The sequence below is a fragment of the Candoia aspera genome, chromosome 1 (genome assembly GCF_035149785.1).
Source record: "Candoia aspera isolate rCanAsp1 chromosome 1, rCanAsp1.hap2, whole genome shotgun sequence".
Taxonomy (NCBI): domain Eukaryota; kingdom Metazoa; phylum Chordata; class Lepidosauria; order Squamata; family Boidae; genus Candoia; species Candoia aspera.
The window spans coordinates 41,222,528-41,245,066 of NC_086153.1; the positions used below are offsets into that span (position 1 = coordinate 41,222,528).

Genomic DNA, 22,539 nt, shown 5'->3' on the forward strand with positions numbered 1-22,539 from the left:
AAGTGCATCAAGGTTGTATATACTATCCCCTTATTTATATAACCTATATGCTGAACATGTATTTTGAGAATCTAGGTTTGAAGAAGATGAGTGTGATTTTAAAATTTAAAATTGGAATGGGAGACCATAATAAATTTAATGAAATAAATAAATAAATAAAATAAAAATTGGTGGAAGAAACATCAATAACCTGCACTGTGCTGATATTAGTCTGTTAGCTGAAATGCAAAGGATCTGCAAGCTCTAGTAATAAATGTCAAGGAGTACAGTGAAACAAGGGGGCTAAAATTAAATATATAGAAGACCAAACTAATGACAACAGGAACAACAACCAGCCTTAGAATTGACAATGAAGATACTGACGTGGTTAATAGCTTCTGTCTTTTAGATCAATCATCAACAATAAAGGAACAAGCACTCAAGAAATATGCCACAGACTAGTACTTGGCAAAGGAGCCGTGAAGGCCTTGGAAAAGATACTCAGATGCCATGATACATCTATACCTACAACAATCAGAATGATGCAAGGAATGGTATTCCCTGTGACACTCTATGGAAGCAAAAGTTGGACTTTGAAGAAGCAGGATAGGAACAGTATTAATGCTTTTGAACTTTGGTGTTGGAGAAGACTCCTAAGAAAACAGCCAAGAAAACAAATGGACCATCAAACAAATCAACACAAAATTCTCACTTGAGGCACAAATGACCAGGCTCAAATTTTCTTACTTTGAACACTTTATGCGAAGTTCTAGCTCTCTGTAGAAGGCTCTAATTCTGGGAAAGGTGGAAAGAAAAAGAGGACGACCAGCAGCAAAGTGGATGCTGTTACAGTAGTGATGAGTGCACTGTTGGAAGACCTGAAGGACCAGTTTAGGGACTGATCGTCATGGAGAAAATCTATCTATGTGGTCACTAAGAGTCAACACTGACTTGATGGCATAGAATCAATCAGTCAATCAATTTCCTGTTGCAGCCAAATCCAGCCAGAAGCAATTGTAAAGTGCATAACATCTGATGTACTTTTGTAGTCCATTCCGTTACTGCAGGGCCGCAACTAGGGGGCTCAAGCGGGGCATGTGCCCTGGGCGCCGTGCTGGGGGGGGCGCCAAAATGGGCGCGGAATCCATGTTTGCCCCCGGTGATGCAGTCCCTAGTTGTGGCCCTGCGTTACTGGTGAAATCAGGTGGCTGATAGCAGACAGGATCTGCCCAGCATTTATTGGCTATTTCAGACTAATGCAGACATAACCCCTCCCCTCCGATTCCCAGGCAGCCCCCCCCCCCATTATTGTTTCCCTGGTTCCAGAGAGGGAGGTGCTTTTTCCTTGCAGCTACGGTACTTACAGCTGAAGCCCCACTGAGCTTGGTTATGGAGGCTGCTGTGTTCAGCTGAGTTGCAGAGGTAGAGTTGGGAAACAGCACAAAACCCGTACCCTTCTCTTTCACCAACAGAGTTGGTGAAGCTGACTGCTGTTATATGACTAGGATAAGAGAGATGCGAGTTCAAGTTCACTCCACCATGGAAACCCATTGGGTGCCTTTGAATCAGCCAGTTACTGTTGTTTCAGCCCTGTTGAACCTCCCTGGGTTATGGCCCAGGAATAGCGTGGAGGCAGATATTGAACTGGAGAACAGGCGAGATGTCCATCTATTAAATAACGAACAGTCCCTTAGAGCAGCTGGTGCTCCAGACGTCAATGCCTGGCAAACAGTAGCACCTAGTGGCCAAACGGGAAAGCTGCAAAAATGTTTTCTGTTAGGAGTTAGCTTTCTCGCGAGTCCTCAAGACACGCTTGTCACGAAGCAAGACCCGATGGGCACAAAGGAAGATGCTCTCCATCAACGTCACGTTAGGCGCTGCTTCACTGGAACGTCTGCAGAAACTTAGGGCGCGCCGCTCCCGCGGCCTCTGCTCACCGGCTAATCCAGTGTTTTCCAAACTTGGCAACTTTAGAAGTGTGGACTTCAACTTCCAGAATTCCCCAGCCAGCATTCTGGGAGTTGAAGTCCACATATCTTTAAAATTGCCAAGCTTGGAAAACACTGGGCTAATCCGAAGAGGAACTCGCCTCCGGGACTTCATTGCAGCCGACAGGTTCCGGAGCTTCTTCGATGCGTACTTCCTGCTCCTCCCCTCGGTCGGCTTGTCGCTTCCTCGGCTTTGAAAGCCTGACTTTTGCTGCAGTCGCTGCTGGCGCCGGTTTTAAATGTGGACGCAGGCAGATAAAAGGGAAGGAGAAGCAAGCAGCGAAATTTCGCATCCCCCCGCAGCCGAAGCTACAAAAGGTGAGCGGGGAGGTGGCGGCGGCCTTCAGCGAGGTGCCTAACTTGGAAACCTCAAGGGCTGCTGGGTTCATGAGAGTTGCTGTGAATTTGTTTTGAATTTTTTTAAAAAATGTTTATTTTCGTTATCCTTGCAGTTCTGGGATTGCACGATTTTGGCTGGTTTATGAAATATCGAGGACAAGGAGTGGTTGGTCTCTCAAAGAGACCATGCAACTAGTTCTTGGTTCCATTGCCTTAGGCTTTTTTTTTCAAATGTTCCGGGCCAGGAATACTGACAGGCATATCAATAAGACATGCATATTAATAAGCCATGCATTCCATAAGGTACAGAGGCTTTTTTCCTTACATACACAAGAGCATGCACAATGCCCAGCTAGATCATGACAAAGGCCCATCTGGTTAGTGTTTTAAGTTATCCAATGGCCAGTTGCAAATGTATCTGTAACAAGCCCAAATCATGTGAAAATAACATGTGTGTCATGAAGGCATCATGCAAATGATGTGGTCATACTGTATAATGATGTGATTATATTGGCAGAAGTAGTAAGTTGCATCATTGGCCTGAAGGTGTCATTATTCATGGTAATTTGCCCTTTATCTGTCTTCCCATAGATGCTTGTGGGCAACTGGATGCTTTTAGAAAAGGCTCATAAGCATGGAGTGAAGGGCCACTGCTCTCTCTGCTACCCTTGCTTTCCAGCAGCTGACGTTTAAGGCAAGGGTACTTGCATCTTTCTGGCTTTTTGCGGGGACTAAGTGAATTCCCTATATATTTAGGTTGAGTCAAAAGTATCCACCTTGGATTGTGTTGTTCCCAAATGTGTGGGAGTTGTGGACAGGTTAGTTTAGAGCAGTAGCTCTCAAATTGTGGTCTGGAGACCCAGGGGTCCCTGAAACCCTTTCCAGGGGTCTGTGAAGTCAAATACTTTTAAGATTTCTTTGTTTTAATTTCTAATACAGTAAATATCGATAGATAAAACCCACATAAACCAAAGCCGTTTGGGGTCCTCAGTTATTTTTAAGAATGTGAAAGGGTCCTGAGACCAAAATGCTTGAGAATTGCTGGTTTGGAGTAATCTCCAGTGGTTATTGTTGCTTGAGCAGAGTGCCCAACTTTGTTTTCTCACACCTTATGCATTAAATACTTCCCTAAAATGAAATAACAGACAATCTCTTGATGCCTTAAGCTTTCAGGGGCTGGAAACTGCTTCATCAAATACAATCTGAATTTGACAATATGGATATAGATATACAGTAGTCTATGTGTGACCAGCAACAAAAAGTTGCAATGCACAGTGCATCTTTATTCATTTTCCTCTCATCTGGGTCTTGGTCTTTTCCTTCATGATCTGCATTTTATGGCCACTAGTCACATTCCAATTATGTTGTTTTGTTAAACCCCCCCCCTTTGGATCCCCCCCATATACTACAAACTTTGCAATTTCTTAATTTCTTTCTTTCTTACCTCACTTTTCTTAAGAAATAAAGAAGTTATTTCATGTTATTTTCCACAGAATCCAGTGAAGTCTGTTAGGCTGACTGGCTGAACGGAGATGTGAATTTCTCCCGTTCTCCATCTAAGACTTTAGCCATGGCCCCAAAGTGATTCTTCCTTGCTTATAGCTACTTCTTTCTTGCTCATTGAGGGGCGAGAATCCAGAGGAGATCAGGTAACACCTGAGGATGGGTCCCTGCTTTGAGTGTGCATGAGAAAAGGGAGGAAGGAGAAGACAAGAGAGTGAATTATGGGACGCTAAATGTTTATGCTATCCGGATGAGGACCTAGATTAGAAGAGTATTTACAACTTCTCAATTAGGGACCACGACCCCTAACACAACCCTAGTTTATGAGATTGGGATGGAAACTGCTAAACCTAACATTCCTAACTAGAGGCTCTGACGGGGAATAACCTTAGCTAATTAACATCTTAAAAGACACACCTCAAAGATGTCTTTTATGGGAAACATGGGTCATGCTAAGGGAAATTATGGGGTAACATGTGGGACCAATATGCAGATGCAAAAGGAGACAACCAATGAGGGGTTTGGGAAACAACTTTAATGATCTCTGTAAACTGTATAAAAGATGCTGTTTGTTTTGTGTTGGGGTCTTCTCTCCTGTTGCGGGGAGGACTCCTGTTTTCTTGCAGACATCTGCAATAAAACAAACCTTTGATCCCCTGCTCTGAGTAATGATTGGCTTATTGCGCTGAGCCAACGAACAACAGCATTGATGGCACTATTGATTACTTAAAGATCCACACACAGAGAAGATGAAAGGAAATGAAAGATAAGGGAACATTGTTGCTGTGAAATTGCTTTCAGATGTGTATAAAATCAGAGCAGATTTTTCCATTTCCACTGCAGAATCTTTTGATGACACAGATGTTCAAAAATGCATATTCACCTGTCAGATTTGCAGTTGGCACTGTGCAACTGATAGTGCTCTTTGTAATGTTGGAAGAAATTAAGATCTCTCCCTGCCCTCCATGTTGTCTTCCCCCAGAACACTGTCTCCCTGCACTACTGCCTTCTCCTTGAGCAAGGTAAAAGGTTACAGAATAGAATGAGTTTGATGCAAAAAGGAGATGCCAGAGATTAAAATGTAAAAGGAAGCCCAACTGTTTAAACAAAGGATTCCCTTCTGATTCAATCAGAAACCTTGGAACATAAAAGGTCGCTCATTCACAGACTTTAGCAGACCCCATTCAGGTAAATGTTTTTCCCCAGCCCAACAGAACTCCATAATCCAATCACAAAAGATTCTTTCCAAGGTGAGCATGCTGTTGGAGTTTGTGCAGAGTGCTGGAAAGCGTATGGCCCAAGAGATCAGAAAGAAGACACCAGGCATTTCAACAAAAATAATTGTACCAACTGAAGCGAATATTTGTAGCTCAGGGTTGAACTGTGGAGTCCTTGGTGCTCTCTGAGCCTTGTTGTTTTCTTGCAGACGTTTCATTGCCAGACTAGGCAACATCTTCAGTGCAAAGAGGGAGTGGGCCTTGCTCTCAGTTTATATACTGTGGCTTGCCCTGCTTGTGTTGGTAGGGGTGTTGTTCTCTCCTTAGGAGTTCTTTGATTGGGCTGTTGTTTGCTGCTTGGTTGATTGCCTGAGTTAATAATTCCTTGATTAGGGTGTATTGTGCTGTTCGATGGTTCATCTGGTGTTAATCCTAGTGTTGATTTTTGCATATCTGGGTGTTGATTGCTGGCAAGGGAGTGTACTGGTCTTCTGGCTTTTCTATTTTCTATTTTCTCTTTTGAATGGTATGTAAATGTTGTTTACCTCTGTGTGTCTGTTGATGGCTGCTTTGTCTGAGTGCCAGGCTTCCAGGAATTCTCTGGCGTTTTTGGATTTGGCTTGGTTTAGGATGCTCACAGTTTCCCAGTTGAAACTATGGTTGAGTCTGTCCATGTGTTGTGAGATTAAGGAGTTCTCAGCGTGTCTTCTGACTGCTAGTTGGTGTTCATGGATGCGCTCTGCTAGTCTTCTGCCTGTCTGTCCTACATAGTGGCTGTTACAGTCTTTGCATTGTATGTTGTAAATAACTCCTGTTTTTTCTTCTTGGGCTATTGGGTCTTTTGGGTTGCTTAATATGTTTTGAAGAGTTTTAGTTGGTTTACGTGCTACGGTGATGCCATGTGGTTGTGACAGTCTGTTGGTGGTTTCTGAGATGTTTCTGATATATGGCAGTGTTATCCTTTTCATAGTTTCCGTAGGTTGGGTTGTAGTGGGTTGGGTGGTGAGGCACTTTTTGGTAAAGTTGAGCGGGTATCCATTTTGTTGGGAGATGCTGTGCAGATGTTCTTTTTCTTTTTTCTGGTGTTCTGGGTTGCTGCAGTGTGTAAGTGCTCGTCTGAATAATGTTCTTACACAGCTTCTCTTGTGGGAGGTTGGATTGTTACTTTGGTAATGGAGCACTTGGTTGGTATGGGTAGCTCTCCTGTAGACTTGTGTTTCTAACTTACCATCATTTCCTCTACTGATGAGGATGTCCAGGAATGGTAGTGTTTTCTTCTTCCCTTGTGAATTTTATTCCATTGAAGATGTTATTGATGGTTTTGTGGGTTTCTTCCAGTTGTTTCTTTTGTATTATGACAAAGGTGTCATCTACATACCAGATCCATACTTTGGGTTGTATGTGTGGGAGTGCTATCCTTTCCAGACGCTGTATTACAATAATGGATGGGCAAAATCCTTAAACACAAAAAAGCATATTTACAAGTACACGCACACACCCAAGTGTGCTGAGCAGAAAAAGAGGCTGCAAAACAGGAGAAGCAAGCAAGCAAAGGAGCAAAGAGCTGGCAGAGCTGGCTTATTTAAATGCTGATTAAGCAAGGAAGCAGAGGATGATTTCAGCTTCCCATATAAGGTCATTGAACACTTAAACCTTGTTAACCAAATGAGGCCTGACCTTTGACTCTGCCAAACACTTAAGAAAACGATTTGTTACCATGGATACCTTCTCTGTGGCTTACTTTCTAAGCAGAAAAAAATAATATCAACACATTCCAAGCTGGTAGTCAAAGCTACAGCTCAGACGACCAGGACAGGAAACACCAATGGCAGGGGGCCTGACCACAGAGCACCTCCTTTCTGAAATCTGGTAAACTACACTTTTCTCAAGTTTCTAGGGGGTGGGAACACCTTTGCATAGCAACAGCCAAGCTCTCCTATATAAAGGGCTTGTGGGGGAAATACAGGTGTGGCTACCTTCCGACCAGCGTACTCTGTACACTGTACTCTGTACATGCTCTTGGGAAATAAACCTTCAACCATTTTTTCAGCAACTGCCTGTGTCTTTTCATTCCTGGCTCGGGACGAACCCTGGTAAGAATTACTTCTAACAGTAGTCCCTTAGGAATGGGGGAAAACTCACTGATAAAGCTGTTTTCCTTTTCTCAGATGTCAGCATTCTCTAAACGGACTAGAACTGCAACAAAACCAGGCATTTCAGGAGATGAACTGCCTTCCTTCCTTAAATCGTGAGTTAGAATTTATGCTCAGTGTGTTTTAATTGTGATTTCAAGCTCCAAATAGAAAACAAAAATGGAATTCAGCTACAGGATGAATTCATACAATCTTCTAAATCATCATGTGCTGAACTGCAGTTTATTAAATTTATTTATTTATTTATCTATCTAATTTGTCCCCGCCCATCTCCTCCCGTCGGGGGACTCTGGGCAGTTTACAGTAATCAATTAAAACAACAGTAATAAAATCCACAATAAATAATAAAAAATATAAATAAGAATAAAAAATAAAAAAGTCCAAGTGGCAAAAGAATCTAAAGTAGTCCAAGTGTGGGAGGAGTCAGCCATCCCCATGTAGATCTATTCCCCTCTCTGCTGCAAGCGAGGCGGCAGAACCAGGTCTTCAGACTCCTCCAAAAGGCCAGGAGCGATGAGGCCAATCTCACCTCCTGGGGCAGCATGTTCCACAGCGTGGGTGCCACTGCAGAGAAGGCCTGCTTCCTGGACCCCGCCAAACAAAGTTGTCTTAGAGACAGGGTCCGCAGCATGCCCTCTCTGCATGATCGGGTGGGAAAGGCTGATGTAGTGGGGAGAGGCAGTCCCTCAGGTAACCTGGCCCCATGCCATGTAGGGCTTTAAAGGTAATAACCAACACCTTGAATTGGACCCAGAAGCAAACTGGTACCCAATGCAGCTCACGCAGCAGCGGTGTTACATGTGCCCTTCTGGGGGCACCAAAGACAGCTCGCGCGGCTGCATTCTGGACCAGCTGAAGCTTCCAGATACTTTTCAAGGGTAGCCCCATGTAGAGTGCATTGCAATAGTCTATATGGGAGATAACAAGGGTGTGAGTGACTGTTCGAAGGGCCTCCCGATACAGGAAAGGGCATAACTGGTGCACAGCATGTAGCTGCATGAAGGCTCTCCTGGCCACAGCTGTCACCTGCTCTTTGAGCAGGAGCCGTGAGTCCAGGAGGACCCCCAGAACCAGAGATGTTAATGTCCCAGATACAGAAGAACCATTAACCCACAGCCACTCGGTCTTACCAGGGTTCAGTTGAAGCCTGTTGTTCCCCATCCAGACCCCCACAGACCCCAGGCACTCAGAGAGGGCAGTCACGGCGTCACTTATTTCACCCGGGATGGAAATATACAATTGAGTATCATCAGCATATTGATGATGCCTCATCCCATGGTGACGGATGATCTCGCCCAGTGGTTTCATGTAGATGTTGAAAAGGAGCGGAGAGAGTACTGATCCCTGCGGCACCCCACAAAGAAGGGGCTGTGGGGCCGATCTCTCCTCCCCTATCACCACCGATTGGGACCGGCCCTGGAGGAAGGAGGTGAACCAGCGCAGAACTACGCCGCCCACCCCCAACTCCCTGAGCCTCCCCAAAAGGATGGTATCGAACGCCGCTGAGAGATCAAGGAGAGCAAGGATTGGTGCACTGCCACCATCCCGCTTCTGCCAGAGATCATCCATAAGTGCGACCAGTGCCGTTTCTGTCCCATAACTGGGCCTGAAACCTGACTGAAAGGGGTCCAGATAATCCGTTTCCTCCAGGACCCTCTGGAGCTGCAAAGCCACCACTTTTTCAACCACCTTTCCCACAAAGGGAAGGTGGGAGACTGGACAAAAATTGTCCAGAACAGTAGGGTCCAGCGATGGCTTCTTGAGGAGGGGGTGCACCAACGCCTCTTTAAAGGGGGTGCACCAACGCCTCTTTTTATTTTTTAAATAAAGCACAACTGGCTGGGTTCATGCCACATACTTATTTCTTAGTGTAGGTGTATAAACCTCATCACTAATGAATTGAAAGAATCTCAATCTGTGTAATTTGTGACTCATCATACTAAATGGAGACACCCCAGTTTCCTCCACCTGCAGCTGACAGGCCATGACAGATTGCTAGCTGGCTGCAGTTGGCTTGGAAGGCTACAGGGGCATCAGCTTGTTTCCTGGAGAATTCTAGCATTAGTGGTCACAACACATTTGAAGGATATCATGTTGGGAAAGACTGGGCAATAATGCACACAGATTAAGTGTGATTGGCATTCTGTCACTTCTTATTATAAATAAAAGACATGATGTCTTTTATTTCACCTTATTTTTGTGTCATGAATTAATTTACTGATTGTGAATTTAGACTATGTAATTGTAAGCCACCCAAGTCTTATGACTAGACAGCATATAAACTTTAGTATATGCATAAGTGCAACTCTTTTGCTTAAATGTTGAGGCCTACTACTTTTAACAACAATGCTATGTATAATTCCATTTATTACAGACTTTCCCATATCTTTATACAGATCTTCAGAATCAGAAGAGGAACAATGTGAAGAGGAATGGGACCCCAAAAAGGAAGTCCCACGTAAGGCCAAAGTGCCAAAACCAAAAGTGCGAAGAGTTGAAAAAAATCCTTTGACCAAGAAGAAATCAACTGTGGCTAGGAAAGGTACTAAGAAGCTAGCAGTGAAAGAGGAGCCGGTAAGTAACTGAAGCTAGGAAGCCATTTAGTTTTCAAAGCATTTGAGAGAGAGTAAGAGAGAACAAAAACTATCTTGTGGAGGTGTGTGTGTCTGCGTTACTGTTTGAAATTCCCCTGATTTGACTTAGATTTTCTGCATAGATCCAACAACCTGACTTACCTAGGGACTAGGAATAAATTGTCTAATTTATTGGAATGGAAAAGGCACAACTAAAAGGGGACTCCAGATGCATGTAAACTGAGCTTCATGCAAGCAAGATCTGCCCTATGTTTTTTTCTGAGTCAGATTAACCTCTGTTCTTTACCCAGCATAATTGACGTGAAGTTCCTCGAAGCATCTGAATCTTAGGGGTGGGGGGTATGTTGGAGCTGCTTAGTCTAAACAGAGTAGCAATAATAATTTGCTCACATCATACCATCATACTGTATCAAGGAACAATAACCAAAAGCCTTGGTTATATAAGCCTTGCTGGAGGGAATCCAGTCATCCAGGTAGTCCTCGGCGTACAACAGCAATTGGGACCAAAATTGTTGTTGCTAAGCGACATGGTCGTAAAGCACATCATGTGACCATGCCGCTTATCGATGGCAATTCCGGCAGTCTTGGTTGCCATCATTAAACGAGGACTATGCGGGTTGTTAGGTGAGGACCTCATGTGACCATGACTTCCAACTTCCCACTGGCTTCCCCATTGACTTTGCTTGTGGGAACCCAGCAAGGAATGTCAGAAATCGCAATCACGTGACCTTGGGGACGCTCCGAGGACCCATTGTAAGTCCCCCTTGTTCAGTGCTGTTGTAACTTTGAACTGTTGCTGAACGAATGGTTGTACGTCAAGGACTTCCTCTTTTGGCTCCCAAAGACCTTTTGGAACAGCTAGGTTTTGATGGCTTTCCTAAACCCCTAACAGGGTTGGTGCTAATCTCTTCTTGGTAGGGATGCTGCCCCAAGGAAGTGGAGCAGCAACAGAGAAAACAAGTTCCACCATTGTCTTCCCTTCCTTCTGAGTAAGGACCCAAAGGGAGCCTTCCCTTCCAGTTCTTACTGGATAGGCAGAAGCTGCTGGGAAGAGGCAGTCCCAAATAATGCTGCTGGAGATACACACACACACACAACATTTATATTTATATTTATATTTTTGTGTTCACTAACTTTGTTTCGCGTGCTAAAATTGAAGCAAGCTCTTCTCTCACAGCAAAATTTGTAGTGGATATCACTCTTCAATTTTGAATCTTGGAATAAAGGAGAAAATAGGTTAGCTTTAAGAGCAGTTATCTTCAGATGCTTCTGATTGTTGATCTGTAGCCACTGACAGTGACAAAGGCCTCTCCTGAGGCACTCGTGTTTTCTGCACTTAACATTTTACTAAGCAGAATGCTGATATCTATAGTAGCTTTTTCTCCATTCAGTGATGTTAGTTTCATTTCTCCACCATTCTAAAGGATATGACTATCTGCGGCTAAACCGTTGGTGCTGTTTATGTCAAGGCTGGCTGTAGACAATACTAATATCCCTTAACATGTTTTGGTGGTTTGAGTAGGACACATCATTGCCTATTGCCACACCTGGAGGAAAGGAAAAAATGACATTTCCATGGCTGAAGAAAGAGGACGATGTCGATGTGAGAAGTTCAGCCAAAAAGATCCCAGTGAAAAAAGTTGGCAGCATTAAAGGTGAACCTGGCTTGGAAAATGCAGATGAGCCATCCACAAGTGCTACAGTATCTAAAAAGGAAATAAAGGTAGAAGAGTCTGGGGAAGATTTTACATTTGATGAACCTCCCTTAAAAAAATTTAAAACAGGAAGTCCTCAGGAGAATCGTGGGAAATATGTTGCAGGTGGCAAAGTGAATGAGGATCACAATATGAACTGGGACATTGTGCAGGTATGTGATACTTTGCTTTTTGCAATAAAACTAAGATCTGTACTGCTGGAGGAAACTCTGGAGTGACATACATACATTTTATCTCTCTAAATAGCTCTTCGGGATGTATTCCAGGAAGTAATTTGGTTCCAGAAAGTAATTTTTATTTTTATAAAGCAAAGCACGTTGTCTTCCCTCTTTATAATGAGAATTTATCCTGAGCATAGGTTATGGTGTAGGGAGGTTGCAATTAGTATTGAGTTTCACAAGAAAATACCAACTTAATTATTTTGTTATTTGTAAGTAGAAGAAAAATTATGAAGGACATTTTTTTTTTCTTTTGGAACCATAATTCCAAGTTTTGCTGGACAAAGATTAGAAAATACTCCAGGATTTCCAGGATTTTTAAAAAATGGTAAAAAAAAGTCTGTCTTGTTACTCTTAGCTTGGTTTACAATTTTAAATTTTTATTCATGAGAAATGTAGCTTTTTTATTATGTGCTTTGCTAAAAGTACATTCCGGCTCCAAGGAAATATTTTTACCACACTGAAATGAGAGGGAGGTTTCAGTTTTCTGAGTGCTTTGGGGAACATATACAGTGTCTTTAAAAACTGGGGAAGGAATGGTTTATCATTGTTTTATCAGATGAGGGTTCCTTCTGTTTCTTCTTTGTCTTCTAATTAAAAAAACAAACACTAATCATTGCTGATTTGAGTGGGTGATGAAGCTCTCTGTACAGCATCTCATGCATGTTTCTTAGAGCATGGGTAGGCAGCTTAGTACTATGGGCCCTCATTATACAATGAACATCTTTCCGAGCTGCTGGAACTGTTTAACTTCATTTTTCTTATAATTTTTTTTAAAAAAAACATAACATTTAATGTAATAAGTTTTATTTTTTTTAAGGAAACTGCCATTCTAGCAAACATCTGCATCAATTATTTATTTCTAAGAAACATATCATCCTCTCCCCTGCCATGCCCCCCCCCCCCGCAAACTCTCAATATTGATGAGTTACTGTAGCCCAGTGTGCTGGGAAAAGAGTACTGATGGACGGGGGTCCGGAAAAGATGAAATAAAACAAGGGGATGAATCAGACTCTGGATGCCAGTGCCTTAAGGGTGCATGTGAAAGTGAAGGGAGGAGAAGACGAGAGTGAATTATCAACCCCTAAAAGTTTATGGTACCACGATGTAGACCTAGGCTAAAGGAAAGTATACAACTTCCAGCTTAGGTGCCATGATCCCTAGCGAGACCTGAGACAATAAATTAACATTCCTAACCAGGAATGGTGACCTGGGAACAGCCTTAGCTCATTAGAATCCTTAAAAACCCACCCCTAAAGTTGTTTTTATGAGAAACAGGAGTCATGCTGAGGAAATTATGGAATGGCATGTAGTATGTAGGAACACTGTGCAGACACCAAGGGAAATAGCCAATGAGAGATTCAGGGAACAGCTTTAATGATCCTTGTAAACTATAAAAAACGCTGTTCGCTGCCTGTTCAGCGCTTTCTTTCCCTTTGAGGAAAGGAGTCTGTTTTCTTGTAGACATCTGAAATAAAATGAGGGTTTTTGATTTCCCTGCTCTGCGTGATTATTGGCTTATTACGCCGGGCGAGCAAACAAACCACCATTTGTGGCCAACAGTATAATAAGCTTAAGTGTAGAAAGTGCACAGAACAGCTCCTCTAGTAAATGAATGGTTGCTTGCTCCTTGACTACACCCACTATAGCAGACATTTTGTGGGCATGCTAGGACAGGCTCTCAACATTTGGATTATGGCCATCAGCTCAAAAGATTACCAAGTCTTATCTTTGAAACTGGACTGACAACCCCCCATAAGCATTTTTCTATCATAGCCCCAGGAAATGCAATTAAGATACTGTGCTAAAAGACTCACCACTCAGATGAGTAACAATCACAAGGTTTTTTTCCATACCGTTTTTAAAAAGTAACTGTTACCTGTGGAAGGGAATCCTCATGTTCATTTTATAATGATGAAGACACTCCCACTAACATTTCTTGGAATGTTGCTGCATTTCCACTCTTCAGAGGTTCAGGAATTGCAGAAAAAAGCTGGGCTGAATGATTCAGCCTAGCTTTCATTTTAATCATTTTGGGGATTTGTTTTTAGCAATGAAAAGTGGATAAACTTTGTAAATAAATAGAGATAGTTATTCTCAGATGTATCCCTTATTAAGAAGATTGCTGTAGGATGATAACCATAACCATTTCTTCTCCAAGCTTAACATTTTAAGAATCTTTTGTAAGGAAGTCATACTTGAGTCTTTTTACTGTTGGTTGCAGGTTTTGTCACAAAGGACCGATATTGAAGAATGGGTGTGTGCCAACATAATCAAGCTTTTCAATGATGATAATACAATACCTTTTATTGTTCGGTATCGGAAGGAACTGATCAACAATCTGGAAGCTGATGTGCTGCGTGAGGTGCAGCAAATAATGGAAGAACTACAGTATGTATTAGAGTATTGGGGTGGGGGCAGGAAGGGAGAGAAATAGTGGAAAATAATTTATGAACTCAGTGTAGATCCAAACTTTGTAGACAAGCAACATTATTCATTGCACTGATTTCTAAGAAACAAGGTGCCTTTTATTAACTTGGGACTCCATTTCATTACTGGGAGCTTATTTCAGTGGGAGGCATGCATCTCGGCAGCCAGCAACTGACAGCCTGTGAGCTGTAGCACCTTATTTACCTTTAAATTTTCTCAAATGAAAAAAAAAAAGTTTCAGTTCCTACCCACTCCTGCAATATTTATTGTGTAATGGTTAGCCCATTTCTGCTGCTCTTGGTCTCACCCTAGCAGGTATATTTGATTGTTATGACAAGCCACCATAAACAAGAATAGGCAACTTTGTACTCCCCAGATGTTTCAAAGTCCACAATACCTTATCACTGACAGTACTGGTTGGGGCCTATGAGAGTTATAGAGTAGAATATCTGGGGATGCCAGGTTGCCTATCTCACATGCCTAGGTGAGCTTTATATTTGATGCAGGTAGGTGCTGAAGGAAGGGACGCGGTGGCGCTGCGGGTTAAACCGCTGAGCTGCCGATCGGAAGGTCGGCGGTTCGAAACCGCGCGGCGGGGTGAGCTCCCGTTGCTAGTCCCAGCTCCTGCTCACCTAGCAGTTCGAAAACATGCAAATGTGAGTAGATCAGTAGGTACCGCTTCGGCGGGAAGGTAACGGCGATCCGTGTCGTCATGCTGGCCACATGACCCGGAAGTGTCTATGACAACGCCGGCTCCAAGGCTTAGAAACGGAGATGAGCACCGCCCCCTAGAGTCGGACACGACTGGACTTTACGTCAAGGGAAACCTTTACCTTTACCTAGGTGCTGAAGAGCATTCATGTTCATTTTTGGTGAATTGTATCTTTTTGTTTTACCCACGCTTGTGGATAAAACAGAACTTGTGGCTGGATTCACATTCCACACTCTTAATAGTATGAGGCCTCCCATTATGGCAATTCTGTCAGGACTGAACACTATATATTGTTAAACAAGCTTGTGAGTTCCAAAGTTAAAAAATGAGACTTCAGTATCCAATCAGTTCAATTTATTAAATAATATTTGGGTTAATGGCACTGATGGCAATAAAAAATGCTTAATATTCAATAGTTATTAATAACAGTGTCCAGGATAACAGGAATGTTATATAATCAACACTTTATGGGGATTTTAAATTCAAATTCCATGAGAGAAAGATGAGCAAGTTCAAAGAAAGGCAGGAGATTTTGAGAAGTAATTCATATTGATGAAGGATACAGAGAGTTTATTTCTAGATGGAGGAAGCAAAAGAAATAAATATAAAAAGATCCTGCATTCTTGCCATAGGAAAATAGGCAAGACATTTGATTATGTAGCATTAATACACATTCACATGTTCTAAGGGGAACGCTTTTGAATGGGCACAGATTAGCTGAGGAATCAAGAAAAGGAATTTCCAGACTGAGGGGGAGAGAGATTCATTGTTGGAGAACATGATCATCTTTGAATGCTGGAATGTACTGTATATCACTAGATTTAATTTGTTTCTTTAACATTAAATATTAGAAGAGAAGAATCATATATAAGTAGTGTCAGTATGCAAATGTACACAATATACCTTTTCTTTTTCTTTTTGCTGAAATAGAAAGGTTCAAATCAATATTGTTTTAACTTGGTTACTGCATCTGAGGAACTTGTCCTTAAGCAATTACTGCAGTCTTACAAGTGTTAACAGAGGAGTTCACTGGGGAATGCTAGCAGATGCTCATAGCTTGTCTGAATTCCAGTAATGGAGAGGCTTCTTTTTAAAGAGTTGATTCCTAAATTGGTTTAAGAGATTATAATATACATAAGTAGCCAGCCACAAGCTTCTCGGTTATCCGTGGAAAGACCACCGCGCTATATCAGGGAAGGCAATAGAAAAAAAAGGAAAAAGGATCTGCCCTAATGCTGATTCTAAGTAGAAAATTATTCATTTGCTGGAAATTTTGTAACCACATTCTTTCTCAATAAATCTTGTCAAAGAGATTCCATGAGAAATGTTGGAAAGAATCACTTTCCATTTTAGGCAGTTGTAAAAGAGCCTGACGACCCCTATGCCTTTGCCAACTAGAATGGAGCCTCTCCTTTCAGTTGCAGTCTACCTTTAACAAAAAGTGTGGGAGCTTCCTAACAATTCCCCAATTTGTGGAACAGAGGTATCATGTAATAATATCTACCAGCGAGCCGATCTTTTCCTACAATCACTTGCATGGCCGGTATTACCGTAATGGGGGTAAATGCAATAGAGTGGGTAGTTTTAAGTATGTGAGTCCATGGCCCATCTAAACTTATTCCCATTGTGATCATCACTAGTTCTTTATTGTATCTCTTAGGTAAATGTAAATAAAGTGCATTATCATCTAGGTGACTGACTTGCAAAACTCTTTCTCAGTGAAAGTGGGCTACATTAACTGTTGTTCTGCAAGAAGGTGCTATCTGTCCATTGGTTTTCATTTTCACCTGAGAAAGTGCCTTTTCTATTGAGCCAATGGAGTCAGTTCAGTCTGAGAGTCCCTATGGACAATATATGGAGGGTTTTGCAGTGATGTGATAGTGGCTCAGGGGTGCATGCAGAGTTAGGAATAGTATTTCTATAAATGTATAATTAAACATGAATTTTTAATTCTACCACCTATGCTTGGTTTTAGGACGTTAGCAAAAAAGGTTCATGTTTCAGTACAAAAACTTGAGAAAGAAGGAAAGCTCTCAGGAAGTCTTTTAACTGCATTGTTAAACTGTAAAACTTTGGAGGAGCTGGATCATGTGGTTAGTATAATATTTTTAATGTAACTTTTCAGATATTTATTGTGCATTGGATTTTTTCCAAACATTGGTATTCCTTTTTATGTAAATTGTTCCTGGTTGTGGGCATTTTATACTGTGTCAGATTATTACTATATTGTCTAATAACAGTTCTGCACAATTTAAGATTTTAGTCTTTTGCAGTCCTACTTGGAAGTGCAAAGAATTGAGATCTCGTAAATGCAGCACATGTGCTGAACCACTGAAATATGCCTCAGTCCTGGTTCATGCATGATACAAGCTAGGCCTATTGGGCAAGAGAGAGTTATAAAGCCAGGCTACCAAACCCAGAAGAGGGAAGGAAGAGGCAAACTCATGGTGATGTCTGGAAGTGCAGTGAAATCTTGTTTTAATGGACTAATTGTGGGGAGAAAGTATCTTTTATTCAGGAATGTCCATTGAATTGGAGTGTAGGGCTGTGGAGATTTATATCATTTGCAGTATTTTTACATTATTTGCATCATTGCATCATTATGCATTGATGAAAAGCACAGTTAAAGTTTGGCTTGTTCCATACAAAGTCTGTTGCATCAAGCTTTAGTAAATAGAGGTTTTACTGTAGTTAATTTTTTTTTGTAAAGATTGCCCCTTGAATTTCACCCAGAATTTTTTTTCTAAGTTCTGTATTCTGTTATACTGATTGGAATTAAAATAGATCTGAAATGGAAAGGAAGTAATGCAATTAAAATTACTTCCATTTCTTTGCTATTTTACCTAGTAAAAATTGAAATTTATTGTGAAAGCGGCCAAAAGCTATCCAAAATACAATTATATGGGATGTTTTAGCATAATTCCTGGGAATCTGTTAGGCAAAGCAGTGGTGATTTCTGGAAAGATCTCCTTTGCCTCTGCTATTAAGTCCTCCCTTCACATTTCATTCTCATTCAGATTCTAGACCTGTTTCACAATTTCCAAATCAGATTGGGAATGCTGCTTGAATAAGCCATAATTAAAATATTTCTGCTCCTTTTAATCAGTATAGTATGTTAAGAAACATGAAAATTCTTTGCTTTTGAAGAAGACATTTGCTCAAAACATTCTCACTGCATAATTGCTTTTAGTTACCAGTTTGAGGCCAGCTTTTATAAATCATTGGATTTGAGGTCTATATTTTTACTCCCTGTGAACTAAGGCTGCTATTCTATACTTCCTTATGTGGGGAATCTTATAAAACTCAGTGGGATCTTTTTGTACGAATTATGCTGTAAACATGTACTCCGAAAAGTAGACCTGAAATGTCCTTGGAGTTATGAATCACAGGAGTAGATTAGGAGTAGATTAAAGATTATGGATAAATTCCTAGCCAGGAACAGTTGTTAACAGTTATTGATCTTTTCACAGATGAAGACCTCCTAAAATTCCAGGAAGCCTGGGTTTCATTTTCAGGATACACTTTTGGTCTACCTTATTATATAATCCCAATTTTAGAAGTAAAATTTAGTGGATTTCAGTAGGATTTGCCTCTAACACTGGAGTCACACATCACAGGAGTCATTGTGTATTGAACAAATGGCATTCAGTTTCTCACTTTACACTAAATATAAAGCATGAGTTAAGTGTTAGAGTTGGCTGGATTCATACAGCACACTAAGCTAAGCAAAACCAGCTACGTTACAATTTAGCACAATGTGTGAACTAACTTGTTTTAAAAGAAGAATGAATTAAAAGGAGCATGACTGTATTTTTTCATATTTGTATAAAGCAATCTGAGGATAAGTAACAAGTACGCTGTATATGCCAGACTTGCTCACTGTGGGGGTCAGGAGGGCTTTGGCTGCTGTAGCTGGAATGCCCAAAACAATGAAGAGGCAAAATAGTGGATTTAAGTTACTGCAAAGCAGGTTCCAATTCAGTGTTAGAAAAAAACTTCAAATGCAGTTGATGGTAGAATCAATTACCTAAAGAAGTGATTGGACCAATTAACCTGAATGGTGACTCTGTGACTCTATATGCTAGATGTCATTACCTTGTTTGCAACCTGAGTGGAGGAAAAGCATAAAAACTTGAAAACTTGTGACAACAAAATTACTTCTTCAAATGTGTGTGTGTGTGTGTATCTCCCTTATGCTTAGTCTCATATTATTTATTATTTTTTAATTTATTTTCTATCCTGCCTTTATTATTTTTATAAATAACTCAAGGTGGCAAACATACCTAATACTCCTTCCTCCTCCTCTTTTCCCCACAACACCAACCCTGTGAGGTGGGCTGGGCTGAGAGAGAGTGACTGGCCCAAGGTCACCCAGCCGACTTCCATGCCTAAGGCAGGACTAGAACTCTCAGTCTCCTGGTTTCTATCCCATTGCCTTAACCACTAGACCAACCTGGCTCTTTATTATCTCTTATAGTATGCACCATATAAAACTGGAAGCAAAGGAACTAAAGCACAAAGAGCTAGACAGTTGGGCTTGGAACAGGCAGCCAACTTGCTCATTGAGAATCCAAAGGAACTCAGACTGTTCATTTATGTCAAGTCCGATGTCGAAGGTAAGCGTGTATCTTTCAGAAGCATTCGTGTATATAAACAGAAATATTTTACCAAAGAAGAATGGCTGTGTGGGTGTGGTTTTGCAGTTTTGTGGAAACTTGTAGACAGTGGATGCCACCCCCTTTGAGAAAAGCAAAGGGCTTTGGGTGCAGCAGATCTCACCTTTTTCTGAATTCTCTAGATAGTCCTGGTTAGAAACTCTGGAGGTCCGGTGCTAATCAATAGAGGCAGTACTAGATAGATTAACTTGGCTTGAAATAGTGTTCTCTATTCCTGTGTCTTTTCTTCAGATGCTTGCTGAATATGAACAGAAACTATTTAAGTGGAATGGGGGACTCTTCCACCCACCCCTGTTCACTAAAGTCCCCGTTGTCATTTTAAAATATATTGTTGGCTACACGAACAAAGCTACTTCTTCATGTATAATATTTCCATCCCTCACCTATAATCTACAGGCTTAGTCAGGCATGCAAAGGGTTTTAAATATGCTTATTACACTTGCACAAAATGACTGAGATTTACCTTGACAAACAACTTAGTTCCAGTGAAGCAACATGTTTCTGGCAGGCTGGCAAAAATATCATGTGCTGTCCAACATCCCTAGGGATTACCAGGGTGGGAAGGCTGGGGTAAATCAAGAACTCATAGATGTCTGTGATCCCAGATGAGCCTCAGCTTCTTCCTGACTTGTGAAAATACTTAGACGTTACTAAAGCATGCAGCCATGTTTCAGTAAGCTACCATACATAAATTAAAGCTACAGGAGTTTCGACATATTATAATATAAGACAATGAGGTCAGTGACTGCGCTTCAAAAGAGATGAAAAAGAAGGCAGTTCACACTTACATAATATGTTTGTGGTTATGTAAAAGACTTATTATTGTATTGTAGAATATTAAATTTCATCTGAAAAATAAAACTACATGTAAATGCACTATGTGAAGAACAGCTTACTTGCCCTGATGTCTTGTTTCAATTCTGCATGAGATACAAGAATGGCTGAGATTTGACATGTTCTTCAGTGGAATTGTGTATTTGACCCGGGTCAAGTTCCTTCTCCTCTCTAATATTCAAGCATTGATTGAAATGAATAAAGGTGGGCTGAAGAAGGGAATATGTGTGAGAACTGCCCATATCACACAATCTCTATCGATTGTATTTATTCAAAATTTTTGCCTGCTGCAAATCAAGAGACTCTTATTGAGTTACAGTCATAATAATAAAACATTGACAGAATAATTACAGTTGCAGAACTATAATCAATAACAATCCCCCAAAATTAAACCACAGATAAAATCATGGAACAGCCAATCAAAAAGCAATAAAAATAAATGATGACATCTATAAATGAAAGGTTTTCTTAAACAATTCTGTTTTTAATAATTTCCTAAAACCTAAAAAGGTAGAAGCTGATAATATAGCTATTATATTTATTTTATTTATTGAGCTAAATAACATAGGATCTCTGTCTCTTAACTTTCCTTAATTTCAGTTAGAAGATCATGCGTATGCTCATTAATTACTATCCCATATAAAGCTCTTCATACCTTCTCCATAAACTTAGTTTCACTCATAATGCAAGTATATTGTGCATTTTTTGCCCTCTGCTCTATACCCTTGCAGGCTTCTGGCAGCACACCTGGTAATGACATCAAGATATGTAGTAAGTTGAATTAAGATTGGACTGGGAGAGAATAGAGTGATTGTGGTTGTATTTGGAGTTGAAGTAGAGTGGGCAGAGAACTCATGACTGAGGTCAGATATGAGGTGCAGAGAAAATGTATGGAAGACGTGAATTAAAGAATTGTTTGAGGAAGTGAGAAGACAGGTGAAGGGCTAGGGAGAGGGTGTTGAGAAGAGTGTGAAAGATTGGAAGAGGTTGGCCACACCCAAGTGGCAGGAGGTTGTGGAGCTAAGAGTGTCCCACAGACTAAAAGAACTGGGCTGGAGTGGGAGAAGTCACTTAATTGCCTCATGTGGGTGAGAGTAGGATAGAGGCTGACTGGAAGAGATTAGAAGAAATGATTTGGGAAGGAGGCTGAGGAAGTTAGGTCTACAGGTGCCTGGAGTGTGATGGGGTGATTGGTGGGAGATTCTCAGGGAGGAAGGGTGTAGGGTTGGGAGGAGCTGATCACACCTGAGGGGCCCCCAAGTGAGAGAAGAGGATTTGGGGGCAAGAGAATCACCAGTGACTAAAGTAGATAGGCATCAGCTCTTCAAGGTAGACCAGGTTAGGAAACAGACACTGCAAGGACTGCTGGAACTCTACCTATCATGTTCATCGTTTCAATATTAAACGTACATCGTAACGTTTCGCATGTCATTTTGCTGATGCGTGTTTAGGTTGGGAGGGGAGGAGGATTCTGTCTCCTGGGATGTTATCTGTATTCAGCTGGATTGGAATGTGTTTGGGTTATCTCGTGTGTTCAAGGTTTTCTTCCCAGGACATCAGCAGAAATTGTCACCAGCACCTGCGGTGGGGAATTTGGAACCGTTTGGGCGAGGGGAGGGGTAACGTTTGCGCCGAGGGTTTTTAGTTTGTATTTGGCGCGCTTTTGCTCATTCTCAGCTTTCTCTGTATTCGCATACTATTCTTTAATAAATCAGATATCATTAAGCCTCTACTTGTGAGTCTGGTTTTGTTAGGGTAGGCAATCATTACACTACCCTATAGTTGTAGGTGTAAAAACAGAATCGTGAAAGCCTGCCAGAGTTTCCCTCTGCCCCTTCATATACCATACAGAATCAAAGTGGGGTTATTTTTAACCTCTTTTTCATATTTGTTTATTATCTCTTTTTTCCACTAATAGTTCTTGGATATCTTTGCCAACTGTATCTCAGTTTTCTTCTATAGTAGGACAGGATGTTTTAGGAAGGAGTTAAGGAAAGTGTGTGGGTCTGTAATTCATTCCCATAACACCATTCCAGGGTTTTCTCTGCATGCAGGAGGGGAGACTGAGTCTAATGGAGTAAAGATATGACCTTGGAGAAGGTATGCAGTGACTGCTAGTAAAACATGGATTTAGATCAGAGAAACAAGAATGTTTTGTGGTAAAGTGAGAAGAACAGTGTT

At 41.3% G+C, this 22,539-nt stretch overlaps 1 protein-coding gene across 1 annotated transcript in view; it reads left to right on the top strand.

Annotated features, from left to right (window-relative positions):
• Positions 1–7,194: 7,194 nt before the first annotated feature.
• SRBD1 (S1 RNA binding domain 1) overlaps positions 7,195–22,539 on the top strand; it is a 205,439-nt gene continuing 190,094 nt past the window's right edge. Inside the window, exons 1-6 of the mRNA XM_063302803.1 lie at positions 7,195–7,274; positions 9,576–9,753; positions 11,296–11,640; positions 13,931–14,097; positions 16,824–16,941; positions 19,326–19,464. Of these exons, the coding sequence (XP_063158873.1) occupies positions 7,195–7,274; positions 9,576–9,753; positions 11,296–11,640; positions 13,931–14,097; positions 16,824–16,941; positions 19,326–19,464 (1,027 nt within the window). The remainder of the gene's footprint in view (positions 7,275–9,575; positions 9,754–11,295; positions 11,641–13,930; positions 14,098–16,823; positions 16,942–19,325; positions 19,465–22,539) is intronic.